The sequence below is a fragment of the Ahaetulla prasina genome, chromosome 1 (assembly GCF_028640845.1).
Source record: "Ahaetulla prasina isolate Xishuangbanna chromosome 1, ASM2864084v1, whole genome shotgun sequence".
Classification (NCBI taxonomy): domain Eukaryota; kingdom Metazoa; phylum Chordata; class Lepidosauria; order Squamata; family Colubridae; genus Ahaetulla; species Ahaetulla prasina.
The window spans coordinates 131,209,367-131,234,191 of NC_080539.1; the positions used below are offsets into that span (position 1 = coordinate 131,209,367).

The 24,825-nt window shown below is 36.3% G+C and overlaps 1 protein-coding gene across 1 annotated transcript in view; it reads left to right on the forward strand.

The window, feature by feature from the left end:
* ELOVL4 (ELOVL fatty acid elongase 4) overlaps positions 1–21,651 on the forward strand; it is a 54,183-nt gene extending 32,532 nt beyond the window's left edge. Inside the window, exons 4-6 of the mRNA XM_058176011.1 lie at positions 15,036–15,207; positions 17,858–17,985; positions 19,881–21,651. Of these exons, the coding sequence (XP_058031994.1) occupies positions 15,036–15,207; positions 17,858–17,985; positions 19,881–20,168 (588 nt within the window). The 3' untranslated portion in view covers positions 20,169–21,651. The remainder of the gene's footprint in view (positions 1–15,035; positions 15,208–17,857; positions 17,986–19,880) is intronic.
* Positions 21,652–24,825: the final 3,174 nt, after the last annotated feature.

Below are 24,825 nucleotides of genomic sequence, written 5' to 3' on the forward strand. Positions count from 1 at the left end.
TTCTTCCCTTGTTTCCAGCCATATCTCCTCCCATCTCTCCCCTCCCCCTCAATTTTAAATTTAAAATTATACTCCTTAACTTTTTCTATATACTTCAGATTGGTTTAAGTACTATATGAGAAATACCATGAAACAGGTAAAATGTCCTGCTTCTGGAAGAATGTGTTTTTATTGCTTGGGAACAAATAATATCCCCTAGACTTAAGAACTGCAAGTTAATGTGTGCAGTTTAAAAGGCACATCATCTAAAATCATCAACTGGGAAAATGGGAAATGTCTCTAATATAATTTATTTTGCAACTAAGTCACATTTTCTTATTATTGAAGGCAATTTGCCTTAGCCAATTCAGGTTGTCTTTAACTTGCATTGATTTAAGTTATTAATTAAGTTATTAATTTAGCAACCATTCAAAATTACAATGGCACTAAAAAAATGATTTACAACTAGTTCTCACATTTACGACTGTTGCAGCATCCCCGTGGTCACATGACCAAAATTTGGTTGCTTGACAACCAGCATGTATTTACAATAGTTGCAGTGTTCCAGAGTGATGTAATCACCATTTTTGCCAGCTGGTTTTCAGCAAGCGAAGTCAATGTGGGGAAGCGGATTTGCTTAACCATCTTGTTATTTGCTTAACAACTGCAGGGATTGGCTTAACACCTATGGCCAAAAAAAAAAAAAAAAGGTCACAATACAGGTAGTCCAGAGCCCAAAATTTATGTTGCTAAGTCAGATACTTGTTAAGTGAGTTTTGCCCCATTTTACGACTTTCTTGTCACCGTTGTTAAGTGAATCACTGTGGTTGATAAGTTAGTAACCCAGTGGTTAAGTGAACCTGGCTTCCCCATTGACTTTGCTTGTCAGAAGTTTGTAAAAGATGATCACATGACCCTGGGACAAAACAACCGTCCTAAATGTCAACCAGTTGCCGAGTATCTGCATTTTGATCACGTGACCGTGTGGATGCTGCAACAGCCGTAAGTGTAAAAAACGGTCATAAGTCACTTTTTTCAGTGCTGTTGTAACTTTAAACAGTCATTGAATGAATTGTTGTAAGTCGAGGACTTTATTGAACCCCGACTCACTTAATGGCTGCCTTGCTTAGGATTTCATGGACTGTCTCTGACCTGAAGACATCTGAGATTATTCTGAGAGCAATAAGAGACAACTCAGAGAGCTATCTCAAAGATGCAGATGCAGATTTAAATGCTAATCATGCTTCACATCTTGCAGTAAGATACTGATAGCTTCAGCCAGTTTTCATGATATGGTTGCAATTTTTCTTTAGGCTTATGATGAAAATGTGCTGAACCATGCAGGAACCAAGTTTAGTTAACATGCTAAACTACAGGCTGCCAGTGTGAATCAGGCCTTCTAAGCACTGACTTTTACAAAGTATTCAGAGCAATGGATATATCAACAGCAGGCAACCTTATATTTTCAAAGGAAGAGAAGGCACTTTTACTGGATGCATGAAAAATGACTGCTTCCAGCTTATTATGTGAGCAACGAAGTTGTAAGAATCCTAAAAGTTTATTTGGCTAAAATATTTCAATATTGCCTATTTTTATTTTAATAATTTATTTCCTTCTAGAAATTAATGACAATCACAACTATTATCACTTCTTTATCAATTGATAATATAATACTGTGTTTCCCCAAAAATAAGACCCAGTCTTATATTTCTTTGCCACCAAAAAAGGTACCAGGTCTTTTTGGGGGGGGGGGAGGATGTTGTCCACTGACTCACCTCACTTGCGCACGTCCCCACCCTCCTCCTTTTTGTTGTCAGAGGCCTTCAGGGACTTCTTCGGCTTCTGATAGTTGCAGCCAGGCCTCGCACAACTCAGCCCATTTCTTCTGCAGCCAGCAAGGCTTTCCTGAAGGTCTCTATAGCCAATAACAGAGCTTTGTTATCGGTTACAGAGGCCTTCACGAGAGAACATATAAATCTGAGACTATTCATTTGGTGGCATTTGCTTTTATTCGATTTCTTAAATATTTTTGAGGCAGATAATACTAAAGCTTGATGGTAAGAAATATTCCGTGATCAATAATTCTCTCTCCTCAGTGTTATTTATAAATGTTGTGTTTTTATAGCCATCTGTCTTTTCAGAAACTAGATAAAGGGATCTGTGAAGCAAAATTCTACAAAAAATAGTCTTTAAAAAAAAACCCCTGCAAATCCCAGCATCATTCTAGCCTTTAGTTAAATCAGCTACAGTAATAGCGGTAATAGCAGACACATTAGGGATGTATAACATCAACCAACCACCATTGTGACATTGTATCACTTCTGCGGTAGGTTGACAACATTAAAAATTGCTGGTGCAAACAAGGTAGGCTTTCAAAGAAGCCTTTAAAAATATTTCAGTTAAAAAAACCTCACACTAATAATCAATGCAATCTGTCTGTCTGTCTGTCTGTCTGTCTGTCTCTCTCTCTCTCTCTCTCTCTGTGTTGTACATACAAAAACATGTATACATATGCATATATCTATATGTGGAGAGAGGGGGAGAGAGAGAAGAGAGAAACACAAGTTTGATGCATCACACCTATATATATATACATATGCATATGCATTTTATACACACACGTATACACACTTCTGAGCATGAGCCACCAAACAACTAATTCCGCTGTAGAAGTAATGAACACAGAAACAAAATAAACTTTTTAGTTTTAGCATAAAGAAAATAAAATAAGAGAACCAAAAGACAAAAAGAGCTAATTAGTTAAAATAAGTTTAAATGTAAAAAAAAAAAATCCTTAGCAGACATAGTATAGAGGTTATGGGCCTCTTAATCATAGTAAACAAAATATTTTTATGTCATTTGGGGGTCTTAGCAAACTGTACATATGTACTTGTTGACAATAGTCTCACATTTCTGCTCTTATTTGGTTAGGTTATTTAGAATGTTTTATGTATATAGAATGTTGACATGCTTACAGTCTTTGTGAGTAGTTTATACAATATGTAATTGAACACAACAACAGAATATAATAATAAGCACTTTCAGGTTTTTTTCTAGTCTGGATGTTTATTCAATAATCTGGGGCTATTATTCAATAGTCTGAGGGGGTCACAAATTTACTCATTAGAGATACAATGAATTGGTGCAAGATAAGGCAATTAGTAGGCCTATATTAGGGGGGAAACCTGAGGTTGTATCTCTTGGGTCCATTATGAGAAAATTGATATCCTGTGTTACTGGTTGTATAATGTCTCGTTCCCCAATCATGGATTTATCCTGGTCAGAAATTATGTATTCCAGAGTATACTTACTGTAATGTCAGGCATGAAAGACTAGATCCACATGTGAATGTTCAATTAAACTGATTTATTGCTAAAGCCTATGCACATAGGCTTTAGCAATAAATAACCAACAATCAACCAACTAACAATCAATATGCTTGGAGACTCCAGATAAAAGAACTAGGAGCACACCATAGTAGATAGAATCTCCATCTGCTCACCCGTAGCCTTGCCCATATAGGGGTTAATTGGCTGCCAGGAATGGTGGTTTCCTCCCTGCCACCTCTTTAACCAATCTCTTTACACTCTTTGAGTCATTTGGCTGCTATGCTCCCCACATGCCACTTGTATTCAGTTTAGTGAACTTTCCCCAGGGAGTCCACTGGCAATTGCAAACTGTCTATTCTCACCTGGCAAATGTAAATTGCTTTGTTCTCATTGGTGACACCTATTATTTTTCTAACTTTGAGCAACTGCTTAAGAAGTGCTTTGAGATTTATTGTTTTATTTATTTTCTTCTCAGATGAAAAGTAGGATAATAAACAGTTGTTTATAGCTTCTACCTATAATATTGCTAATTGAATTGTCTGCATTTCTCTTTAAAACTGACATTTTCTAAGCAGCTAAGCAGCAAAATATATGTGATTGAGCACTAAAGGCTTTGCATATTTTTAAGGTTCTTAGGCAGATAATGTCATTTTACATCTAATAATATGTTAGCAGTCCAGGTAACATCAAAGTCAATGCAGTCATTTTTATGATTTCTAAAAAGACTTTTCAGAATTTGTTCTTAATTAACATGTAAGACATTACTTTCGTTCTTTCTGACTACCCAGGGTCTTCCTGTTCACATGTGAAGAAAACAAAATGTTTTACATGTTTCAGTTTTTTATATGTAATCGTTGTTTGTATGAGTCACAGCTTTATTTCTTTTAATATATTTGTAATAACTCAATATCCTTCGATATTTACTCATTTCCTAGCTGAATAATTTATTTGACACGTGTGTATGTGTAAATCTAATACAAACTAAAAGAAAGAAAATAAAATAGAAAAGGGTAAAAAGTGCAAGGAAAAAAGAGAAGAGAATGAAAAGTTACAAAATAATGTAATAGAAAATTTTATTATTATTATTATTATTATTATTATTATTATTATTATTATTATTATTATTATTATTATTTAATTTGTATACTGCCCTTCTCCCGAAGGACTCAGGGCGGTTTACAGCCAAATAAAAACAACAATCAATAACACAATACAGATAAAACAATAACTAAAAAACTTATTCAAATTTGGCCCCAATTTAAAATACATTTAAAAACCATAAAACCCAATTAAAAATTAAAAATCCAATAATAACGTCTAAAAATTCTATGGCAGTCCTGCGCGGAAAAATAGGTACGTCTTCAGCTCGCGGCGGAAGGTCCGAAGGTCAAGGAGTTGTCGGAGTCCAGGGGGAAGTTCGTTCCATAGGGTAGGAGCCCCCACAGAGAAGGCCCTTCCCCTGGGGGCCGCCAACCGACACTGCTTGGCTGACGGCACCCTAAGGAGTCCCTCTCTGTGAGAGCGCATGGGTCGGTGGGAGTCTAACGCGGTCTAAGGCGGTCCCGTAAGTAACCCGGTTCTAAGCCATGGAGCGCTTTAAAGGTGGTAAATATATAAAGTAATGACTTCAATTTTCATCACAATAAGAATAAACAAATGTAGTAATTCTTCACTCTCTGAGGTTACAAAAATTTCTTTCTTCATAACCTATGCTATGTCTTATCTATAAACAAATCTTGCAGACCTTTATAGGATTCCTGTATGCTAAAATCTTTAGTCCCCTCTAGTGTCCACTTTTTGAAATCACGATTTTTTTAATCTGTCTTATGTCTTGTAAAAAAACAAAACATCTATAAAGAGGATGTGAAGTTGCCTTAGAGATAAGAAATAACTACATCTCTATAGAAATGCAAAACAGAATAAAAACTTTCTTGGACTCATTTGAGTTAATATAAAAGAAAAAGGTTTTTTATAAAAAAAAGAAAAAGGAAATGATATTGCCAAAGGTGGTTTGTTTGTTTGTTTGTTTGTTTGTTTGTTTGGTCACAACAGTATATATAAGCATAAGCATTATATATATACTACAGACCAACCAACCAACCAAATGAAATAGATGAACTTTTTGCTAGGGTGTGCAGGAAATACACTACAATAATAAAAGGGTACTTTCATTACCCTGACATCAACTGTCTGTACTAAATGGGAGATCAAACAAGTTTCTGGCAAATCCAGCAGACAACTTTGTCACCCAAAAGATGGAGGAGGGAACTAGAACTTCATTACTAACAGAAATAAAATGATAGAGGGGTTGAAGTTGTGGGACTTTGGGGGACTGTGATGATATGGTATTGGAATTCAACATAATGCAGGCATACATACTAAAATAAAGTCAAACTAATGTCTTATACTTTAAGACAGCTGATTTCCACAAGCTTAGAGAGAGCTTGGAAAGGATACCTGGATGGAAATCTTAAAGGAGAAAACAATTCAAGAAGCTTGGGAAATGTGAGATTATAAAAACCAAAAGAAAAAATAAGAGAACCCAGACAAAACCAACATGTTTGCATAAGGAACTCTCTGATAAACTGAAAAACAAAAAGAACAGTATAAGGACACACAACTAAATCAGCATATAGCCCAAAGATGAAGTCAGGAAAGCTAAGGCTCAGAATGGAATGAATGAATGAATGAATGACTCAAACTAAGCTATTACCATAGTAGAAGCCAACACCAGTTTGTCAAAAACAAATCATGCTTAGACAAACCTTATTGCATTCTTTGACAAAATACCTAAATTGTTGTTGTTTTTTTATTTACATTTATATCCGAAGACTCAGGGCGACTTACAGTGTGTAAGGCAATAGTCTCATTCTATTTGTATATTTACAAAGTCAACTTATTGCCCCCCCAACAATCTGGGTCCTCATTTTACCTACCTTATAAAGGATGGAAGGCTGAGTCAACCTTGGACCTGGTGGGACTAGAACCTGCAGTAATTGCAGGCAGCTGTGTTTTAATAACAGGCTTCTTACAGCCTGAGCCACACCTGATGAGCAAGATGCTGTGGACAGAGTATACTAGTATATTTGGACTTTGGCAAGGCATTTGACAAAGTAGACTACAGCCTACTCCTTAGTAAGATACTGTGAGATAGACAGCATCACCACCAGAAGGATTTGTAACTGGATGACCAACTGTATTCAACTCTAGTTGATGTCTCAATGGAACTACATCAACATGGAGGGAAGCATGGAGTGGGGTACCCAAAGGTTCTGTCTTAGGCCCTGTACGCTTCAACATCTTCATAAGCAATTTAGACGAGGAGATAGAAGGGGAACTCATCAGATTTGGAGATGATACCAAGCTGAAATAGCCAACACTTTAGAAGACAAACTCAAGATCCAGGAAGATCTTGACAGACTGGACTCTATCTAACAAAATGCAATTCAGTGGTGAGAAAAGCAAGATTTTACACTTATTCAGGAAAAAACAAATGCACAGGTGTAGAATGGGCTCAGCCTATCTGGCTCAACTGCAGTACCTGTGAAGGGATTTAGGATTTCTAGTGTACCACCACTTAAGTAGGAGCCCACAGTGTGCTGCAGCTGCCCAAAAAAGCCATGCTGCTTTTATTTGATCATTAATTCCAAAATTTATTGTAAAACTTTTCACATGTCAATTTTATCTGAACCTTTAGGCCATTTATAACTTTCTAGGATCAAAATCTTTTTGCTGTTTATTTCAAATTCTTTAAATTCCAATGCCTATGATTGAATTTTTATTTTGTTCAGGATTAAAGGCAATCTCACCCAGTGTTTTCAAATTTGTCTTTCTGAAGGGCTTTAAAACAGCTCAGCAATAGTTAGTGAACAATTTCTGAAAGTGATTACAAAGAGCTTAAGTTCCATTAAAAGTCTCTACCACGGTTGCAACAAGATGGCTAGTTCCTTCATCTTCCCGCACTCAAACTCACAGAAAACTGCTCTCCTACAGTCTCATGTGGAGCAGCCAACCAGAATACATGTGGATGATCTCCTGTCCTCTCTTTATCTGGAAAACTTTCAAGATTTTTTTTCTACTCACTAGTAGTTTTTTGGTCTTTACCACTGTGCTTTCACAGAACTGTCTTCAGATCGCCATATTTGCTTTGGAACTTTGATTTATAGAGATTTTTCAAAGCATTTCGTATCAATTACCATCTTAGAGAAGCGATGTAAATAATGTGCGATGATACTTTGAACTTTGTGCCTTTGCAAAATCTCACATTGCTGCAGCTTTTAACCTGTATATGGACAGAGATATAGGGAGATGCAGGGAACAGTTGTATGCAATGTTGTTTGATATTAACCCATCCGATGAGGTTTTTTTTATCACCTCTGCCAATTCTTTATGTCAAAGATTTATCTGGCTATTTGTATGTCTTACTCTTCTGTTAGAATTTGTTTAGACAGGTTTACTCTGAAGAAAAGAGCAATATACACCATTATATACATTATAAGACAATTTCTTTATATAAATAGTAGTGATAACTCAGATTTTTTTTTAATTTCTATGTCCTAAAGCTCACTTTATTAAGGAAGTCTGATCTGGGTTGCATCTGTACCATTACTAGATGGCAGCAAAAAACTAAAATTATTTGCTCCTGTTTGCTGCCACCTAATCATTATCCAGACATTTGCAGACCAAACTTGGTAGTCCTGTCTTAATCATTCTTCACACAGATTATGTTCTTGAGAAGATGCTAGTACTTTCCACAATAAACTGGTTGATAATAATGTAAATTTTATTTTTACATTTGCGGGGTGGCGGATTTATTTTCAACAGCATACTTTTCATAGCTTCAAAATGAAGGCACCAATCTAAAAATATATTCCATATTGAATAGCAGTAGCACTTAGATTTATATACCGCTTCGTAGTGCTTTACAGCATTCTCTAAACAGTTTACAGAGTCAGCATATTGTCCCCAACAATGTGGATCCTTCAGTTTGATGGAAGGCTAAGTGAACTTTGAGCCAGTCAGGATTGAACTCCTGGCAGTGGCAGAGTTAGCCTGCAGTACTGCATTCTAACCACTGCGCCACCACAGCTCTCATTGAATATATGAATACTGAATATATTCCAGATTGAAAATTAAAAATATATTCCATACTGATAGTGGAGATTATGCAACAGTTGAATTGAATATAAATTCATGCTCTGTATTCTGTTCCTTTTAGCGATGTGGTTAGTTGATGCACATAAAGTATATTTCTCCGTTGAGGGTTTCCAAGTTCCCTCCTCCATAAAGATTAAATTGGGTCTCTCTTTATGATCAGAAGAGGCATTGTTTTCTAAATTTGTTGGTGTTTTAGTTTGTTGTCTTTATTCAGTTTTAGATTTATTGTGTCATATTTTTATTTTGCCTTTTTATTATCAGTTTTTTTTAAAAAAATCATGTGTAGTATAATTATTTAACATATAATATTTCTTGTATATATGAGAACTCAAATATTTTTTAAATTAAGTCAGGTAAGTTTCAGATGCGTCTGAAGGCATTTGACAGCCTCTGTGTCAGTGTTTTTTAGTCTGAGCAACTTTAAGGTATATGGACTTCAACTTCCAGAATTTCCTGGCCAGCATGGGAAACACATCTTAAAATTACTGAGGTTGAGAAACATTTTTCAAATAATCCAATATTACATTATTCCTGAATATTCACATAAGGTTTCTCACAATCCTTTTACCTTCATAGTAATGTATGAAGAAGTGAAACTGAAGGAAGAGGTGGCTAAACCAAAGATAATGAGTGACCAGTATAATTAAGTGGGATCTAAACTTTGGTTCCCCTGGCCCTAGTAAAACTTCCTATATAGAAGGGAGCAATTCTCCTTATACGGAGAATTCTCTCATAGTGAGTAATGTGAACAAAGATAGCATTAACAATAGTTTTGTAAATCAGTATCACAGACATTTAAGAAAAGTGGCAACCAATTCATGATTTAAAATAAATTAGGGAAAGCGTGCAGCACAGCTGAGGTCATAGGAAGTACTTGGCTTTTCTACTCTATAATGACGTAACCCGTGTGTTTCTGCTTTTCCTTCATGTTGTATCTTTGTGTTTTGTGGATATATGTGCCTTAGACAGCATAAATAGACTGTGCATGCTTTGCTTTGGGTCACATGTCCAAGAGGGAGGGGCTTAGAAGGTAGCAATTGTGGTTTTCTTCACAATGAATTTCTTGGGTTTGTTTTTGTTTAACTCAGTGTTTATCGTACTTCTCTCTCCAAACCATAGGTCGTTGTGTTTCTTGGAGAGTTACCTTGCTGATGAACAGATGTACAGATAAAGTCCTGAACTTCCTTATATAATTTATTTCCAACATTTTTTTGGGTTGGAAAGAATAATTTAACCAAAATCAAAAACTGTTTTTCATGCAATTATTGCATAGTTGCATTCCTGACAGCGATATCAGGAACTATCCAAAGTATAAATATTAACTTTGAAAATACAGGGCCCAATTTGATATGGGGAAAAAAGTTAGCAAACTAATAGTCATGTTTGAAAGAGAGGCTAATCAAACTACAATCTACAGAGATAGAGGAAGAGAAAGAGAAATTTCCCTCATGTATTCATCTGGGGAAGGTAAATGGCAGTTTCCTTCCTTCCTTCCTTCCTTCCTTCCTTCCTTCCTTCCTTCCTTCCTTCCTTCCTTCCTTCCTTCCTTCCTTCCTCCATGCTGTACCATGCCTACCAATTCTGCATAGCATACAAACAGAAACAGGAATTTTAAATGGGAATATAGTGATACTCCTCATCTGAGAGTACCACTATTGTCATCTTGTATTTTGTGATTGTTTTAATAGGCCTAAAGTTAATGTCCCCCAAACATTCCATCAAACTACCCTGCTAAAAATTCATCAGGGGCTGTTGCATAGTGTGTGTGGGTAATTGCAGATGTCTGCAGACGGAACTCCTTTGGGGATGGGACTCTAAGCCAGCCTTCTCTCCCTGATCCCAACAAACAAGTTCTCAGTATAAAACTCCAAGGGATTTGCAGTGAGCTAATATACAGTTTCAAAAATACTGTTCCGTGGTTTGCTGATGTATTCTTAATGAAAAAGCAATGATGGAAATCATGCCCTTCTAACAAAAAAACAAGAAGCCAGTCAACCACATAATTCATTGAAGTGAGCAAATGCACCTAAAATACCTATTTTTTGTGTGGGCTGTATCTTGCCTCCAGTCTCAGATGCACTCTGCCCTTTAATACCAGTTGATGAAAAAATACAAATGGGAAGAGTCTGCTATTGTGCTTGGCTGTTTTCCTTAGGCATTGAATTGGCAATTGTGGGAACAGAGTGCTGAACTGGAAGATTCTGATCTAAATCAATAAGCATGCTTTACAGTAACATTTAGTGATGACTCTTTGCATTTGAAAAAAATGGGATGTATTAATATTGCAGGATCCAATCTCCATGCACCAGAAGTTTTGTCTGTTGTATGTGGCTTTTTAGATGTTTATTGCGGTGTTGATGGCTGGCTATTAAGCCATTGGCTATTGTTTGCTTGTGCTGCCAAGCCCTCCTTAGCTGGTGGTCAATCATAGCCAGCCATCAACACCCCAATCAACATCTAAAAAGCTATATAACAAGAGGCGCCATATAAATACCACACACAAAACAGCTCAAAGCATACACTCTGTTAGAAAGAAGTTCCCTGAAGGTGGGCTCCAGCATCAGTCTGAAATCTTGGAAGACTGGCCCAGTGACCCTCCCAGATTGGATCCTGAAACATTATCCGGGGACACATAAATTTGCCTTCATTCGTGTATTAATATTGTTCTAGAAAGCAGGGAGAGATTACTTTTGCTTTTTCAAATAGCAGCAGAACATCAACTTTCTAGATTGCTGTGTAATAACTGGAAAATGTTATTTGTTTAATCACATGTTTTTCGTGCTGTCTTTCCAGGCTACCTAGTTCAAGCCAGTTTACAGACATATAAAAATATTATTTCAGTTCAAGAATAAAACCGACCTAGAACAAGGATATATGAACATTTAAATAGTACAACAATAAAACAAATTTAGTATTTAAAAAAAAATCAACTTGAAACCAGTGCTCATTATTATAGAAGCATTCATTCAAAAGTTGAGAATGGTAAAATTATAATGTAGATGATTAGTTTTAAGCTCTGAAGTATGTTGAACAGCATCATCTCAATTAAAAACTACAGTACTTAAAACTGAAAAATGTTAAAGCCTTTAAAGGAATTATAAGACATGTGAATGAATGCAAAGCAACAAACAGGGTCTCTGATACCAATCTTAATTTTAAACTCTGGGAATTGAAGTCCACAAGTTTTAAAGTTGCCAAGGTTGGAGACTCCTGCTTTAGATCAGGGCTGAGCAATTTATTTTCCCAAGGGGCCACATGAGGAACTGGAAGTGTTGTGGAGGGCCAAACCAATGTACACACTAATTTGATGTCCTCAAACTCTGTCACCTCAACTGTTCAGGCTGCTTTAGGTGAGGGGTGAACCCTGTGTAAGGACAGAAAAGTGCACTCTCTCTCCTCCCCTTCCCGTGGCCACCAGCCGATTGAAGGGGTGCACAATGATTGTGCAGAATATGGCCTGACTCGGATGCTTTTCCTGCCCCCCTGCAGTACACTTATTTACACTTGATTTCTGATTTCCAATTGACGCCATGTGAGTCAGAAGGGGATAGTTGAAGGGCAGATACTGTATGTATGTCCCAGGGGCCCAGATCTGCTTTAGATTATGCCAGAAATGCATTAATCCTACTGCAATTAATTCAAAATAAAAGAATATGTTATTCTGAATATTATACTAGTACAACACAACCTGTTCTAAATGCATGTAGGTGGTCCTTGACTTATGACCATTTGTTTACTGGCTGTTCAAAGATATAGTGGTGCTGAAAAAGGTGGACTTGCAACCAGTCTTTGTGCTTATGACCATCAGCACCTCTACGGTCATGTGATCAAATCATCATTATTGACTTTTTTTTATTATTTGCATTTATATCCCGCCCTTCTCCGAAGACTCAGGGCGGCTTACACTATGTCAAGCAATAGTCTTCATCCATTTGTATATCTTATTGCCCCCAACAATCTGGGTCCTCATTTTACCTACCTTATAAAGGATGGAAGGCTGAGTCAACCTTGGGCCTGGTGGGACTTGAACCCTCAGTAATTGCAAGCAGCTGCTGTTAATAACAGACTGTCTTAGCAGTCTGAGCCACTCAAGGACCCTTAATGAACATCTCCCTGAACAATGGCAGTTTCAGTCCTAATTATGGCCATAAGCCTATAGTCCTGACAAGTCCCCAAGAAGCCATTTGTGTAAAGTCATGAATTACCTTTCAAAGCAGCTCAACCTTTATAGAGTATTTATGACTAGGCAAGGTATTAATGCATGACTGACTGAAGGCAAAATCATGCAATGTGCTTCTGAGGAGTGGGGAGCATCAGGAACCAATTGTTGATAATGTTTTCCTGAAATAAAATAATCAGAATTAAATAGAATTGTCTTCTGAGACATGGAATATTTAGGAAAGACTCATCTATGTATCAGTATTCTTTTTCATAATCCCATGATTAGGATTAACTGTGTCTTCATTGTGCTATTAAATGATATTTGAATAGTATTACAAACACAACCTGAGGTGGGAGAGTAATTGCAACAGTGTCGATAGTAAATCTTGATGATAGCAAAATGACAACATGGGTGCAAAACCATTTTTGCCATTACTTACTTGCATGCCAACATCTGATGCAAGTGTACAAGTTCTGACTTTGAATGATGCTGTTGGAATAGAATAGAATAGAATAGTATTTTTTATTGGCCAAGTGTGATTGGAACACAAGGAATTTGTCTTGGTGCATATGCTCTCAGTGTACATAAAAGAAAAGATACCTTCATCAAGGTACAACATTTACAACACAAATGATGGTCAATATATCAATATAAATCATAAGGATTGCCAGCAACAAAGTTACAGTCATACAGTCATAAGTGGAAAGAGATTGGTGATGGGAACGATGAGAAGATTAATAGTAGTGCAGATTTAGTAAATAGTTGCACACATTTTGCCATTTTGTCCCTTCTTGTGTCCCCTGCAGGTTCCCAAGCCTGGTTGTTTCTTCTAGTCATGTGTTACAAATGACTCGAGTTGAAAGGGCACCATCAAGTGCTCCAGAGCAGGGTCTCCAACCTTGGCGACTTTAAGCCTGGAGGACTTCAACTCTGCTGGCTGGGGAATTCTGGGAGTTGAGGTCCTCCAGGCTTAAAGTCACCAAGGTTGGAGACCCCTGCTCTAGACCAGTTAAAGTGTTGTTCCATAGGGACGATGTGAACTGTAACTTTTATGTTTTTAAGAAAAAAAGAGCCAGCAGTTGTTTCCTGTGGAAAGACTCACAGTTTAGTGATACTGTTTAAATAACATTTTATATTCTCCACTCTTATTCCATATTTTCCAGAAATATTTATAGATCCTGAAAGTTTTAAAGTGCATAGTGTGTTAGAATTCTTTTTTTTTAATATATTGTTTCACATAGTGATACCGTGTTACATATAAACATCACTCCTACTCACTTTATTTATAAATTGAGAGCACTGACTTCTTATACTCTGAGCAGAAACTGAAAAGCAATAAATGTTTAAGTGGTTAATTTTGGGTCATAACAGTTAAGAAGTTATAACCACAATGATTAGAACACAGAAGTATCATTAATTTCATTAGAGAAAAGAGAGTATCTGTTTTCTGCCGCCTGTAACCTTATGTATGTATGTATGTAAAAATGTATCATTTTAATGTTTAAATAGGACAGACTATAGAAAGAATAGATTCATAGTGTAACTTTACAGAAAGAGATAAATCTACAATTATACTTATAACTGCTGTAAAGAAGATCAAAAACCACTTCTTTATATCTTTTTTCCTTTCTATTTTTCTTCTACCTTTTTTCTTTGATTTTTTTGAACTTCAGCTCTTTTATGTCTTCTTTTTCCATTTTTACTCTTTTTTTTGTGTATTTTTCTCTTGTTTTTGAAACTTTCAATAACTTTATTTATTTATTTATTTTTATTTACTATGTAATTTATATGCTGCCTATCTTGTTATCCAGAGTGATGCCAGGTGACTTAGAAATAATAAAAATAGCAATATAAAAAAAATTATATACACACATTATCCCTCCCTCCCTCTCTCTCCTTCCTCCCCCCCTTTATCTCTCTCTCTCTCACACACACAGAGGATTATCTTTTGAGACAGTGAGAGAATATTTGTCAATGTGTAAATGAAAATAAGAATATTAATCATATTTCTGCACTCGTAGTATAAGATGGCTAGGCCTGATGAAGTCATGTGCATATCTGATTTTATCTTAATTTCCAAGTCACAAAAGCTGCTTGTTCCGTAAGACTTCAAATGGCTAAAATCAGGAGAATGTGGGAGATTTTTTAAAAAGACTTTTTTAGGAGAATAAAGTGCAAAATGGTTTCACGTCTCTTGTCTTAACATGACAAAATAATGTTTAACTCTTCATTTAAATACCTACTAACTGAGACAAACAGTCAAAGAGAAGAGATAAATACTGTGTAAATTGTGCAAGATCTTCTTAACCCAGAAGATTGAGTAATTAAAGCTTCTGCAGTGATCCACATCCTATGCTACGTGGTGCATTGGTCTGATCTTGTCTTTATATTCTTCTTTCATTTCACAGATAGCAGGAGCTTTATGGTGGTACTACATATCAAAAGGGATTGAATATCTGGACACAATATTCTTCATCCTAAGAAAGAAATTTAATCAAATCAGTTTTCTTCATGTCTATCACCATTTCACTATGTTTACTTTATGGTGGATTGGCATCAAATGGGTTGCAGGTGGACAAGGTGAGTAAACTTGTCTACTAAGTGGGAAGTGAATATTGAAAGGAAAATGAATATTCATATAGAGTATTAGCATGTAAATATTTTCTCTACTATAGTTATAAAAATGTGTATGTCTTAATTCTGTGGTGCTAATAGTTTAAAGGTATATTCTTTCTTGTCTGGGAAATGAGGGGGAGGAAAAATATATTACTATAGTCTTGTGAAACGCTTTTCACACTGGCAGAAGTGCATGATTCAGATTTTAAATCCATATTCTTCCCCTTGTGTTTAAGTCTATGAACTGCATGAAGCAACAGATAGATCTAACTTGCCTAACTAAAATTCTGCAACTACAGACAGATAAATTTTTTGATTGTGCCTTGCTTAATTTAGCATGGTGATGAAAGAATCTAGTCAACCAAGTCAGAATAAATTCAATAAGATTTCCATTTTATGTTTAGAACACCTGTATTTATTTTATTTTTGTGCACTAGTTTTAACTCCTTCGTTTTACCCTGTGAATAAAAATTGTAAATAAAGATTATATCAGGCTGTAATACTTATCACACTTTCATTTTTTAATAATAATAATAATAATAATAATAATAATAATAATAATAATAATAATAATAATAATAATAATAATAATAATAATAATTTTTATTATTATTATTATTATTATTATTATTATTATTTAATTTTTATACCGCCCTTCTCCCGAAGGACTCAGGGCGGTTCACAGCCAAGTAAAAACAACAGTAAGTAAATACAATACAAATAAAATCAATAATTAAAAAACTTATTCAATTTGGTCCTGATTTAAAATACATTAAAACCATAAAACCCATTAAAATTTAAAACCCAATAATAAAAATTCTAAAAATTCTATGCCAGTCCTGCACGGAAGAATAGATACGTCTTCAGCTCACGGCGGAAGGTCCGAAGGTCAGGAAGTTGTCAAAGTCCTGGGGGAAGCTCGTTCCATAGGGTAGGAGCCCGCACAGAGAAGGCCCTTCCCCTGGGGGCCGCCAGCCGACGTTGTTTGGCTGACGGCACCCTGAGGAGTCCCTCCCTGTGAGAGCGCACGGGTCGGTGGGAGGTAAACGGTGGCAGTAGGCGGTCCCGTAAGTAACCCGGTACTTTTCTTTATGGTTCTTTATGGTTCCTTAAGTCATACAATTCTCTTTCTTTAAATTAGAATCTTGGCCTTAGCTTGCATTTTCTGTCTTTAATTTTGCATGTTTCCCTGTGTATGCATTTCCATAGATTGCCCTATAAATTAAATATTTTATGCTCTTATTAAATAATAAATTTATAATTTCTATAGTATAACGGTTCATATGATTCTGCAGTCCCTATATACTTTATCGTTGTAAACTGTAACAATTTGAATGGATGCACATTTACCCAAAATCAACAATCCCTCCAGTACAAGTCTAGAAAAATGACCCATCACAAATATCAGTTTTCTGATATGATCAAGTTTTACATTTGCGTGTTAGTCCAACACAAGAAAACTGTGGAGACTATCTCTTTGCTAAGTACAGCTAGTTCTCGACTTACAACCATTCATTTAGTGACCATTCAAAGTTACAACAGCACTGAAAAAAAACGACTTAGGGCTATTTTTCACAATTTAGGACTGTTGCAACAATCCCACGATCACATGATCCAAATTTGGATGCTTGGCAAGTGGTTCATCGTTATGATGGTTGCAGTGTCCCAGGATCATGTGATCATCTTTTGCAACTGTCTAACAGGCAAAGTCAATGGGGAATCCAGATTCACTTAACAACTGTGTTACTAATTTAACAATTGCAGTGATTCACTCGTGGCAAAACTCACTTAACAAATGTTTTGCTTAGCAATATACATTTTGGGCTCAATTATGGTCATACATCAAGGACTACTTGTACAACTAGGAGTATGGAAGAGTTATTCATTGCTTATCCTCTATTGGACTGAAAATGGACATGTAATCACCAAACATTTCTATTCTTAGTTGTGCCGTGTGTAGTAAAATTACAAAATTAGTTTTTCAGGCACACATATCAGATAGAACAAGTGATGTGGGAATATGATTCTATTCTCCGATATTTGTAGCAGTTTATGGTTGCAATGAAATTGTACCAATGCATACATTTACATACAATACATACATTTGCATACAATACATACATTTCTACTATTGACCTCACCCCATTCCTAAGAGGACCTTAAGGGGCGTGCATAAGCGCACAAACGTGCCTACCGTTTCTGTCCTATTGTTTTTTTTTCTTTTCTTCTTCCTATATATATGCATATACCTCCTTATTTACTCATATATGTATTTATATACTATATAATCTTTTGTATGATACCTACATATATTGTTGTGACAAAATAAAAATAAATAAATAAATAAAGCTATAGAGTCCCTACCTATAGAGTCCCTTAAATGGGCTTTTACATGAGTAACAGAGGAGTCTCTTACTTTACTATTTTACTTTACTACTCAGATCTACTCCTGAGAAATTATAACTTTTTAAAACTATAAGAAGAAATGATGAGGGAAACTGATATTGAGGCATTGTGCTTTCTTCTCCTTGGTGAGAAAAATGTAAATATCACTGAATATTGAAAACCTTAATGATTTCCGTAATGTGCTTCTTTTATTTCTTCTACCCAACAGCATTTTTTGGAGCTCATATAAATGCTTTCATTCATGTTGTCATGTACATGTACTATGGACTAGCTGCTTGTGGCCCGAAGTTCCACAAGTACCTTTGGTGGAAACGATACTTGACCATAATGCAATTAGTAAGTAATATTTGTTTTTTTAAAAAAATCTATCAGTTCTTTTTTTAAATTGGGTCTTTTCAGTGTGAGAACTTTGAAAGTAATAAGCACATAGACACTACCTTTAGAGAGTGTCTTTTCCAACATAAGGAAACTCACATAGATAAAGGAAGAAACCCCCTACTACACGCTATTGCCATCAGCACATAGAGAACCACAAGAATGGCAACAAGATACTCACCTAGAGCTCTTATAGCTGTTCTCCCTTTTCCCATACAGTCACTCCTCATTTAGTGCCTGCCCTCCATTCCAATAATCATGTCATTAATCAAAATGGTCACTAAGTGAGCATGTATTGATAAAAAAAGATGCTGCGAAGATCATGCTGTTTCATTCAAATAAAATTCTGCCCTACAAGTCTTGTGACAGACCCATTGTTTCCTCCTCCCCCGCCCCCCGTCACCTTTCAGGGTGGTGATATTGCTTAAACAAGCTATCTCTTCCTGAGCTGCTTTTCTTCACACAGCAGAACCTCCCTAAAAAATGCTAATCACATGTTAATAAGCTCAGGTTTGTGACTTCAATTAGTAAGTAATATTTGGTTTTTTTTAAAATCTATCAGTTCTTTTTTTAAATTGGGTCCTCCAGTCAACTGTGCTACTGCCTGAAACTGATCAGATCTTAATCCGTTTCACACCAAAGGCTTTTGTTGTTATAAATGTGCACATTGATTAGAAAATCATTTTTTTACCATTGTATTTGTGAATGATTGCTAACCAAGATAGTCACTAAAAAAGAAGTGGCCGTATGCAGAGTGTATTTCTTAAGAATAATAGGAGAAAGCTTATACATAATACTTATTTAAATCTGCTAAACAGTTTGTATAAGACACACAACTCTGGTATGCTCTCAATTCTCAGTAAAAAAATAACCCTAGTGACTTTTTTCTCCAATAAACATGAATGCATGTGCAAATCTGTGTATCTATATACATATTGGCCCCGGACAGCACCCTAAAAGCAGGCAAGACCTTGAAAATAAATTATTTATTTATTTACTTAAGAAAATTTATACGACCACCCAGCTTGCTGTCAGTGACTCTGGGCAGCTTACAAGGATAAAAGTCCAATACAAAAACAACAATTAAAAAAAAACAATAGCCCCACTCCACACCCCTGGCAACAATACAAAAACAAGCTTAGGGTTCCAAGTCATATTCAGTCAGCTTGCTAGCCTCTTCCTCCTCTCATTTCTAATTCATATTCAGGGGATTCATGTTTGCAATGAAGCCCTGCTCTGTCTAGAGTGGTGAGTCTGATTTTTCAGAGTTACTCTGATGGAGAGCCTCTGTAGATAGAGGAGACCTTACAGATGCTTCCTTCTCATGGGGAACTTCAAGAGGAAGGTAGGAATCCAGAGGTGGGTTTCAGCAGGTTCTGACCAGTTCTGGAGAACTGGTAGTGGAAATTTTGAGTAGTTCGGAGAACCGGTAGTAAAAATTCTGACTGGACCCACCCCCATCTATTCTCTGCCTCCCAAGTTCCAGCTGATCGGGAGGAAATGGGGATTTTACAGTATCTTTCCCCTGCCACGCCCACCAAGCCATGCCATGCCACGCCCACCAAGCCACACCCACAGAACCAGTAGTCAAAAAATTTGAAACCCACCACTGCAGGAATCACATGCTCATCCCCTTTGAAGCAATGGTGGCAATCATTCCCCTGTTTCAACAGCATCTTCATTGCATTCTCAGCAACATAATGTAAAATGATCCTCCTTCCTTTAGTTCACAAATAATTAGAGAGCCCATCTTGGTTTTAAGTAAATAAAGAAATGTATGAATGGTAAACTCACATAAACTCTAACAGAAATTTAATTATCAGGGTTAATGGACCTTTTGTTATTCTATCTTTCAGCTTCAGTTCCACGTGACTCTTGGCCACACCGCCATGTCTATTTATATTGATTGCCCCTTTCCTAAATGGATGCACTGGGGTGTCATTTTCTATGCCAGCACTTTTATTATTCTGTTTGGTAACTTCTACTATCGGACATACAAGATGCCCAAGCAGCCCAAGGAGCTCAAGCAAAAAGAAAAGAATGGCAAGCTCACCAACGGCGTAATAGCAAATGGTACAAGCAAACCAGAAAACGGTGCAATTATGGAAAATGGAAAAGTGCAGAAGAAAGCCAAAGGAGAGTAACTTGATTCAAGCCTTAAACATTGCGAGCAGTGAGGATTCTTCAATCTGATAATAAAAGAAAAGGAAATACTGTCCTGTCTTTACCAATTGACCTTTAGGTTGTTGAAGAGATAGAAAACATTATTTATGAAGATTGTTTTAACAACAAAAATCCTATTGTAATTATGTAATTATTGAGATTCGTTAACTTTATGTAAACTTTTAGACTGCAGGTGTTGGTAATGTAAGAAAGAATTGCTGAAATATTCTTTACTGTCAATCCAGTGGTTAAAATTGCAATTAACCATGGATACAATTGATTTATTGAAACAGACATCTTTTCGAAAAAGAGAGCTTACAAATTCTACCATTTCTAATCAAAGTTTTTGTTTAAAGGGAAAAAAGCCCTCAATGAAAATATGGAGAGGGAAGTTTGCTCTCTTTTTTAATAATTTGTAGTTTCTTCATCTAAATTATACAGTATTGCTGTATTAGGTTGTTCTAATTTTCCCCTTATGTCTGTTACATTGTTGTTCATTGTGTGAAAATACACCTACCTCTTTATTTGGTAAAAAATAACAAGTACTATTAAATATTCATTTCTGAAATAAGAAGCCCATAATATATTATTTAGAAAAAAACATTTGTCTCCCGTTAACAAAATGTGTTTTCTTATTAACAAGCATAAAACCACATTTGAACATCTTTAATGATTAATGATTATCCAATTGCAAGAAATGCATGGGGTTGATGCTTTTTCAATGGTCAGATGTACATAGTGGGTGGATCAAGGATAGAACTCAATTTTTACTGTGCTAATGGCCTACTTATTAAGCATGGGACAAATTCAATATAAAGAGGAGAGAGATTCATAATTATAAAGAATTTTGCATTTGAAGGCTTGAAAGCCACAGTTTACTGGAATTTAATTGTGGCAGCAAGTACTTCAATGCCATGACCAGATGCACTGTACCTATATTGTTCTGAACTGTTTATTCACACAATAATTTTGCTCTTTAGTACTGTAAAACCTCCAGACTCATGTGTTTAAAACAGGCTCTGTGCATGTAATGATGGTTCTTGCAATTGCATCCCTGCAAGAGCAATAACAGTTTGGTAAGATTCTATTCTTTTCATATCAGCTTCTCTAAGTCTTATTTCCATGGAAGCTCTTCCCATTCCTTCTGCTGCACCATTGTGGCTTCTCTCTAAAGTTTGAGAGAGTACCTCAAGCTCTTCTCTACTATGAACTGCATACATTATATTGCACTACAATGAAGAAAGTACAACAATGACTCTTCATTTGCACAGCCAGGGCAATTTGGAGAGAAATCATGATTTGCTCCAGCTTGGAGTGACTTTGAGGGAGAGCTGCATCACCCAGAAGGTCTTTAGATTTCTCCGTTCTAAATACAAGAGCCAATCCTCATGTATTTTTCAGAAACAGTTCTTTCAAGCAGCATATTTTATATCATGGAAATAAAGTTATTTAGTTGAGATAGAAGCTCACAGAATATTGTTTTATTTTACCTGTCTTGTATTGTCTACAATAAACAACAGGAAAACAAAATCACATTTCTTGATATTCATAATGTCTCTGACTTGAAATTTTTCAAATTTAAAAATAATTTAAATGTTTAGGTAAATAGCTTGGCTTTGAAGGTAGTAACAGATTAACCTTTAGAGTTGTATCCAGTGGTGGGATTCAGCCAGTTCGCACCACTTCGGGAGAACCGGTTGTTAACTTTCTGAGCAGTTTGGTGAACTGGTTGTTGGAAGAAATTATTAGGGCAGAGAACCGGTTGTTAAATTATTTGAATCCCACCACTGGTTGTATCCATAGTAACCCAATTTAGCAATAAAATACTGATGAGCTTCAGTTCTCTCATACATACTCTGCAATAAGTCTGTATAAATTCAATTTTACTTCTATGATCTAAATTGATATGGGACCACATATTAATAACTTGAATTTTTGTTGATTTCAGTGCATTAAAGTTTTTTCTTGGTTCTTTAGTTCTTTCACTAATGTTCCTTAGTTCTTCCACTGAAATCAGTATGCATAATTTTAGTTAGAGAGACTTAGGTGTCAGGAAATAAAATAAAATTTGTTTAGATGTATTCTGTCCTTTTAGTATTTTATAATTTCATTATGGTGTATTGTGGTGGAGTGTTCTGTCATAATTCAGACTGAATAATTATTTTTATCCAATGATAGAGTATTCGAAAGTATAGTTAAGGATGATTATAGTAAATCTTGCTACATATTTTCATCCAGATTTCATCTGACATAATTTGTTACATATCTAAAACTCCATTTATTATATGTATTCTAGATTCATATGCATGAGTACAACTCTTAACTGTAATTCTAACTGAATTTTGCTACTGAAATTCTTGATCATTTAGTTCTTGTACATAAGGCCCATGTTGATGAATGACACCTGCAGTAAGTTCTTTCTTGCCATACTAGAGTTTGTGAAACACTATTCTGCAGTGGCTAAGATTTAGGATTATTCCATTTTCATTTATTTAGTTTTTTGCATTTTTGTACATGTGTACACAATTTATATATTGCCCATGAAGGTAGTCCTCAGCTTATAACAGATTGCTTAGCAACCATTCAAAGTTATAATAGATCCCTTCCCAAAAGATACTTATGATTCAGTTCTGAAGTTTTGACAGCCATACACATACCCATGATCACATGACTGCATATTGGCCACTCCACAACTAGCCTTCATTTACAGCATTAACTTCTGTTTTTTGGCAAAGCCAACCCATAGTGAACAATAGGTTTGCTTTACAACTGTGTTGTTTGCTTTACGACAGGAGTGTCAAATTGGATTTCTTCAAGGGCCAGATCAGCACTGTAGTTGTCCTCTGCGGGCCAGCCGGGGGCAATGAAGATGGGACGGCCACCTCCTGCAGCACCCTGCCAGCCAAAATAGGCCGTGAGGTGACTGCACACAGCCCCCCGCGCCTTTCAGCCTGGGCTGCCTCTTGAAGCACCCTGCTGGCCAAAACATGGCACGTGGGCATGTCTGGTCCCCAGTGCCCTATTTTTGCTAGCAGAGGCACCATGAGCCAGTTCTTTGCTAATTCCAGACTGGCCCCATGGGCCGGATGTGGCCCACAGGCCTTGAGTTTTACCCCTGCTTTATGACCACAAGCTACCACTGTAGTGGTGGATAGGTTCTACTATAAATCGAAGATATACCAGTTGTACACCAGTATTGATGTACAACAGCTAGAAAGCCATCCATTGACCATTTACTTGTGAATGAATCCTTGAATTTGCCTAAAAGGACAACATTTGCATTTGTTGATTTGATCTTATTACTTTCTTTCTCATGGAAATTCAGTTCTATTAAATATCAATAAATGAGGAGCAAATGACCGCTTGGGGCCAATAGAGACCTTCAAAGGACATCTTATAGATAACTCTCCATAAATGCATCTCATGGAAAGGTTTGCCTGTTGAACAAAACAGCTTGGTGGCAAACCGTGACCCTGGCACCAGCTCTACCAGTGGTGGGTTTCAAATTTTTTTACTACTGGTTCTGTGGATGTGGCTTGGTGGCTGTGGCATGGCTTGGTGGGCATGGGAAGGATACTCTAAAATCTCCATTCCCTCCCCAATCCAGGGGAAGGTTACTGCAAAATCCCCATTTCCTCTCAATCAGCTGGGACTTGGGAGGCAGAGAATAGATGGGGGAAGGGCCAGTCAGAATTTTTATTACCAGTTCTCCGAACTACTCAACATTTCTGCTATTGGTTCTCCAGAACTGGTCAAAACCTAATGAAACCCACCTCTGAGCTCTACCCTATCAGGTTATTCCCTTTCAATGCAGTTTCCCATGGTGTCTTTTCTGGGTTGGTAGATACTTTCTAAAAACAAGCTCTGGACTACACTCTCCTATTTGTGGTGTTATTTAACAATATGAGAAGGATGTGAGGCTCACGGTTTCATTGGAAATAAAAACAATGCCACAGATGGTAGTTTCCTAGCTACCTACTTTATACATTTGATTTAAAATATGCCAGATTCCCATTGTATAACTTGTTTATATTGATAAGCACTTTTTAATGAAAAATTAAGCTAAATGGATACTTAGAGAGATATCCACAGATACCACATGACCTACCCCTACGTTGTGATTGTTCAGTATTGGAGCATCTGTATTTCTAGGCTCCCATCATTTCTCCACAACTTTTGAGAACAGATTTCAGGGAACATAGTCAACTAATCTCCTAAAATACCTATAATATCCTGTCTACTTGCTCCTTTTTCTGGAGCTTTTTTATTATTATTAATTCTCAACCTGTGACCACTTTTGACATTCTCTTTGCCAATAGCTGGGAAGAAAAATGCAGCACAAGACATGCACAAGTTGTGTCCTGAAGATCTTTTAATCTTTCACTTTTGACAGATCAACAACTTTCCCATCTCAATAGTTAGGTGATATGTGTTGGGCATGCACAGGATTGCCCGAATCAGTTTTGATACATTGCAATTTGGTTGGGAGTGATAATTCATTATTTATGTGGGACAAGTCACTATATTGCAAGTGACAATATATGCAAGGGACAAGGGACTATATTGATGGTGTTGTGGGGAGCAGGTTAAAGCTTTACTGTAACACAATATAACGACAGAAATCATACACCAAAATAC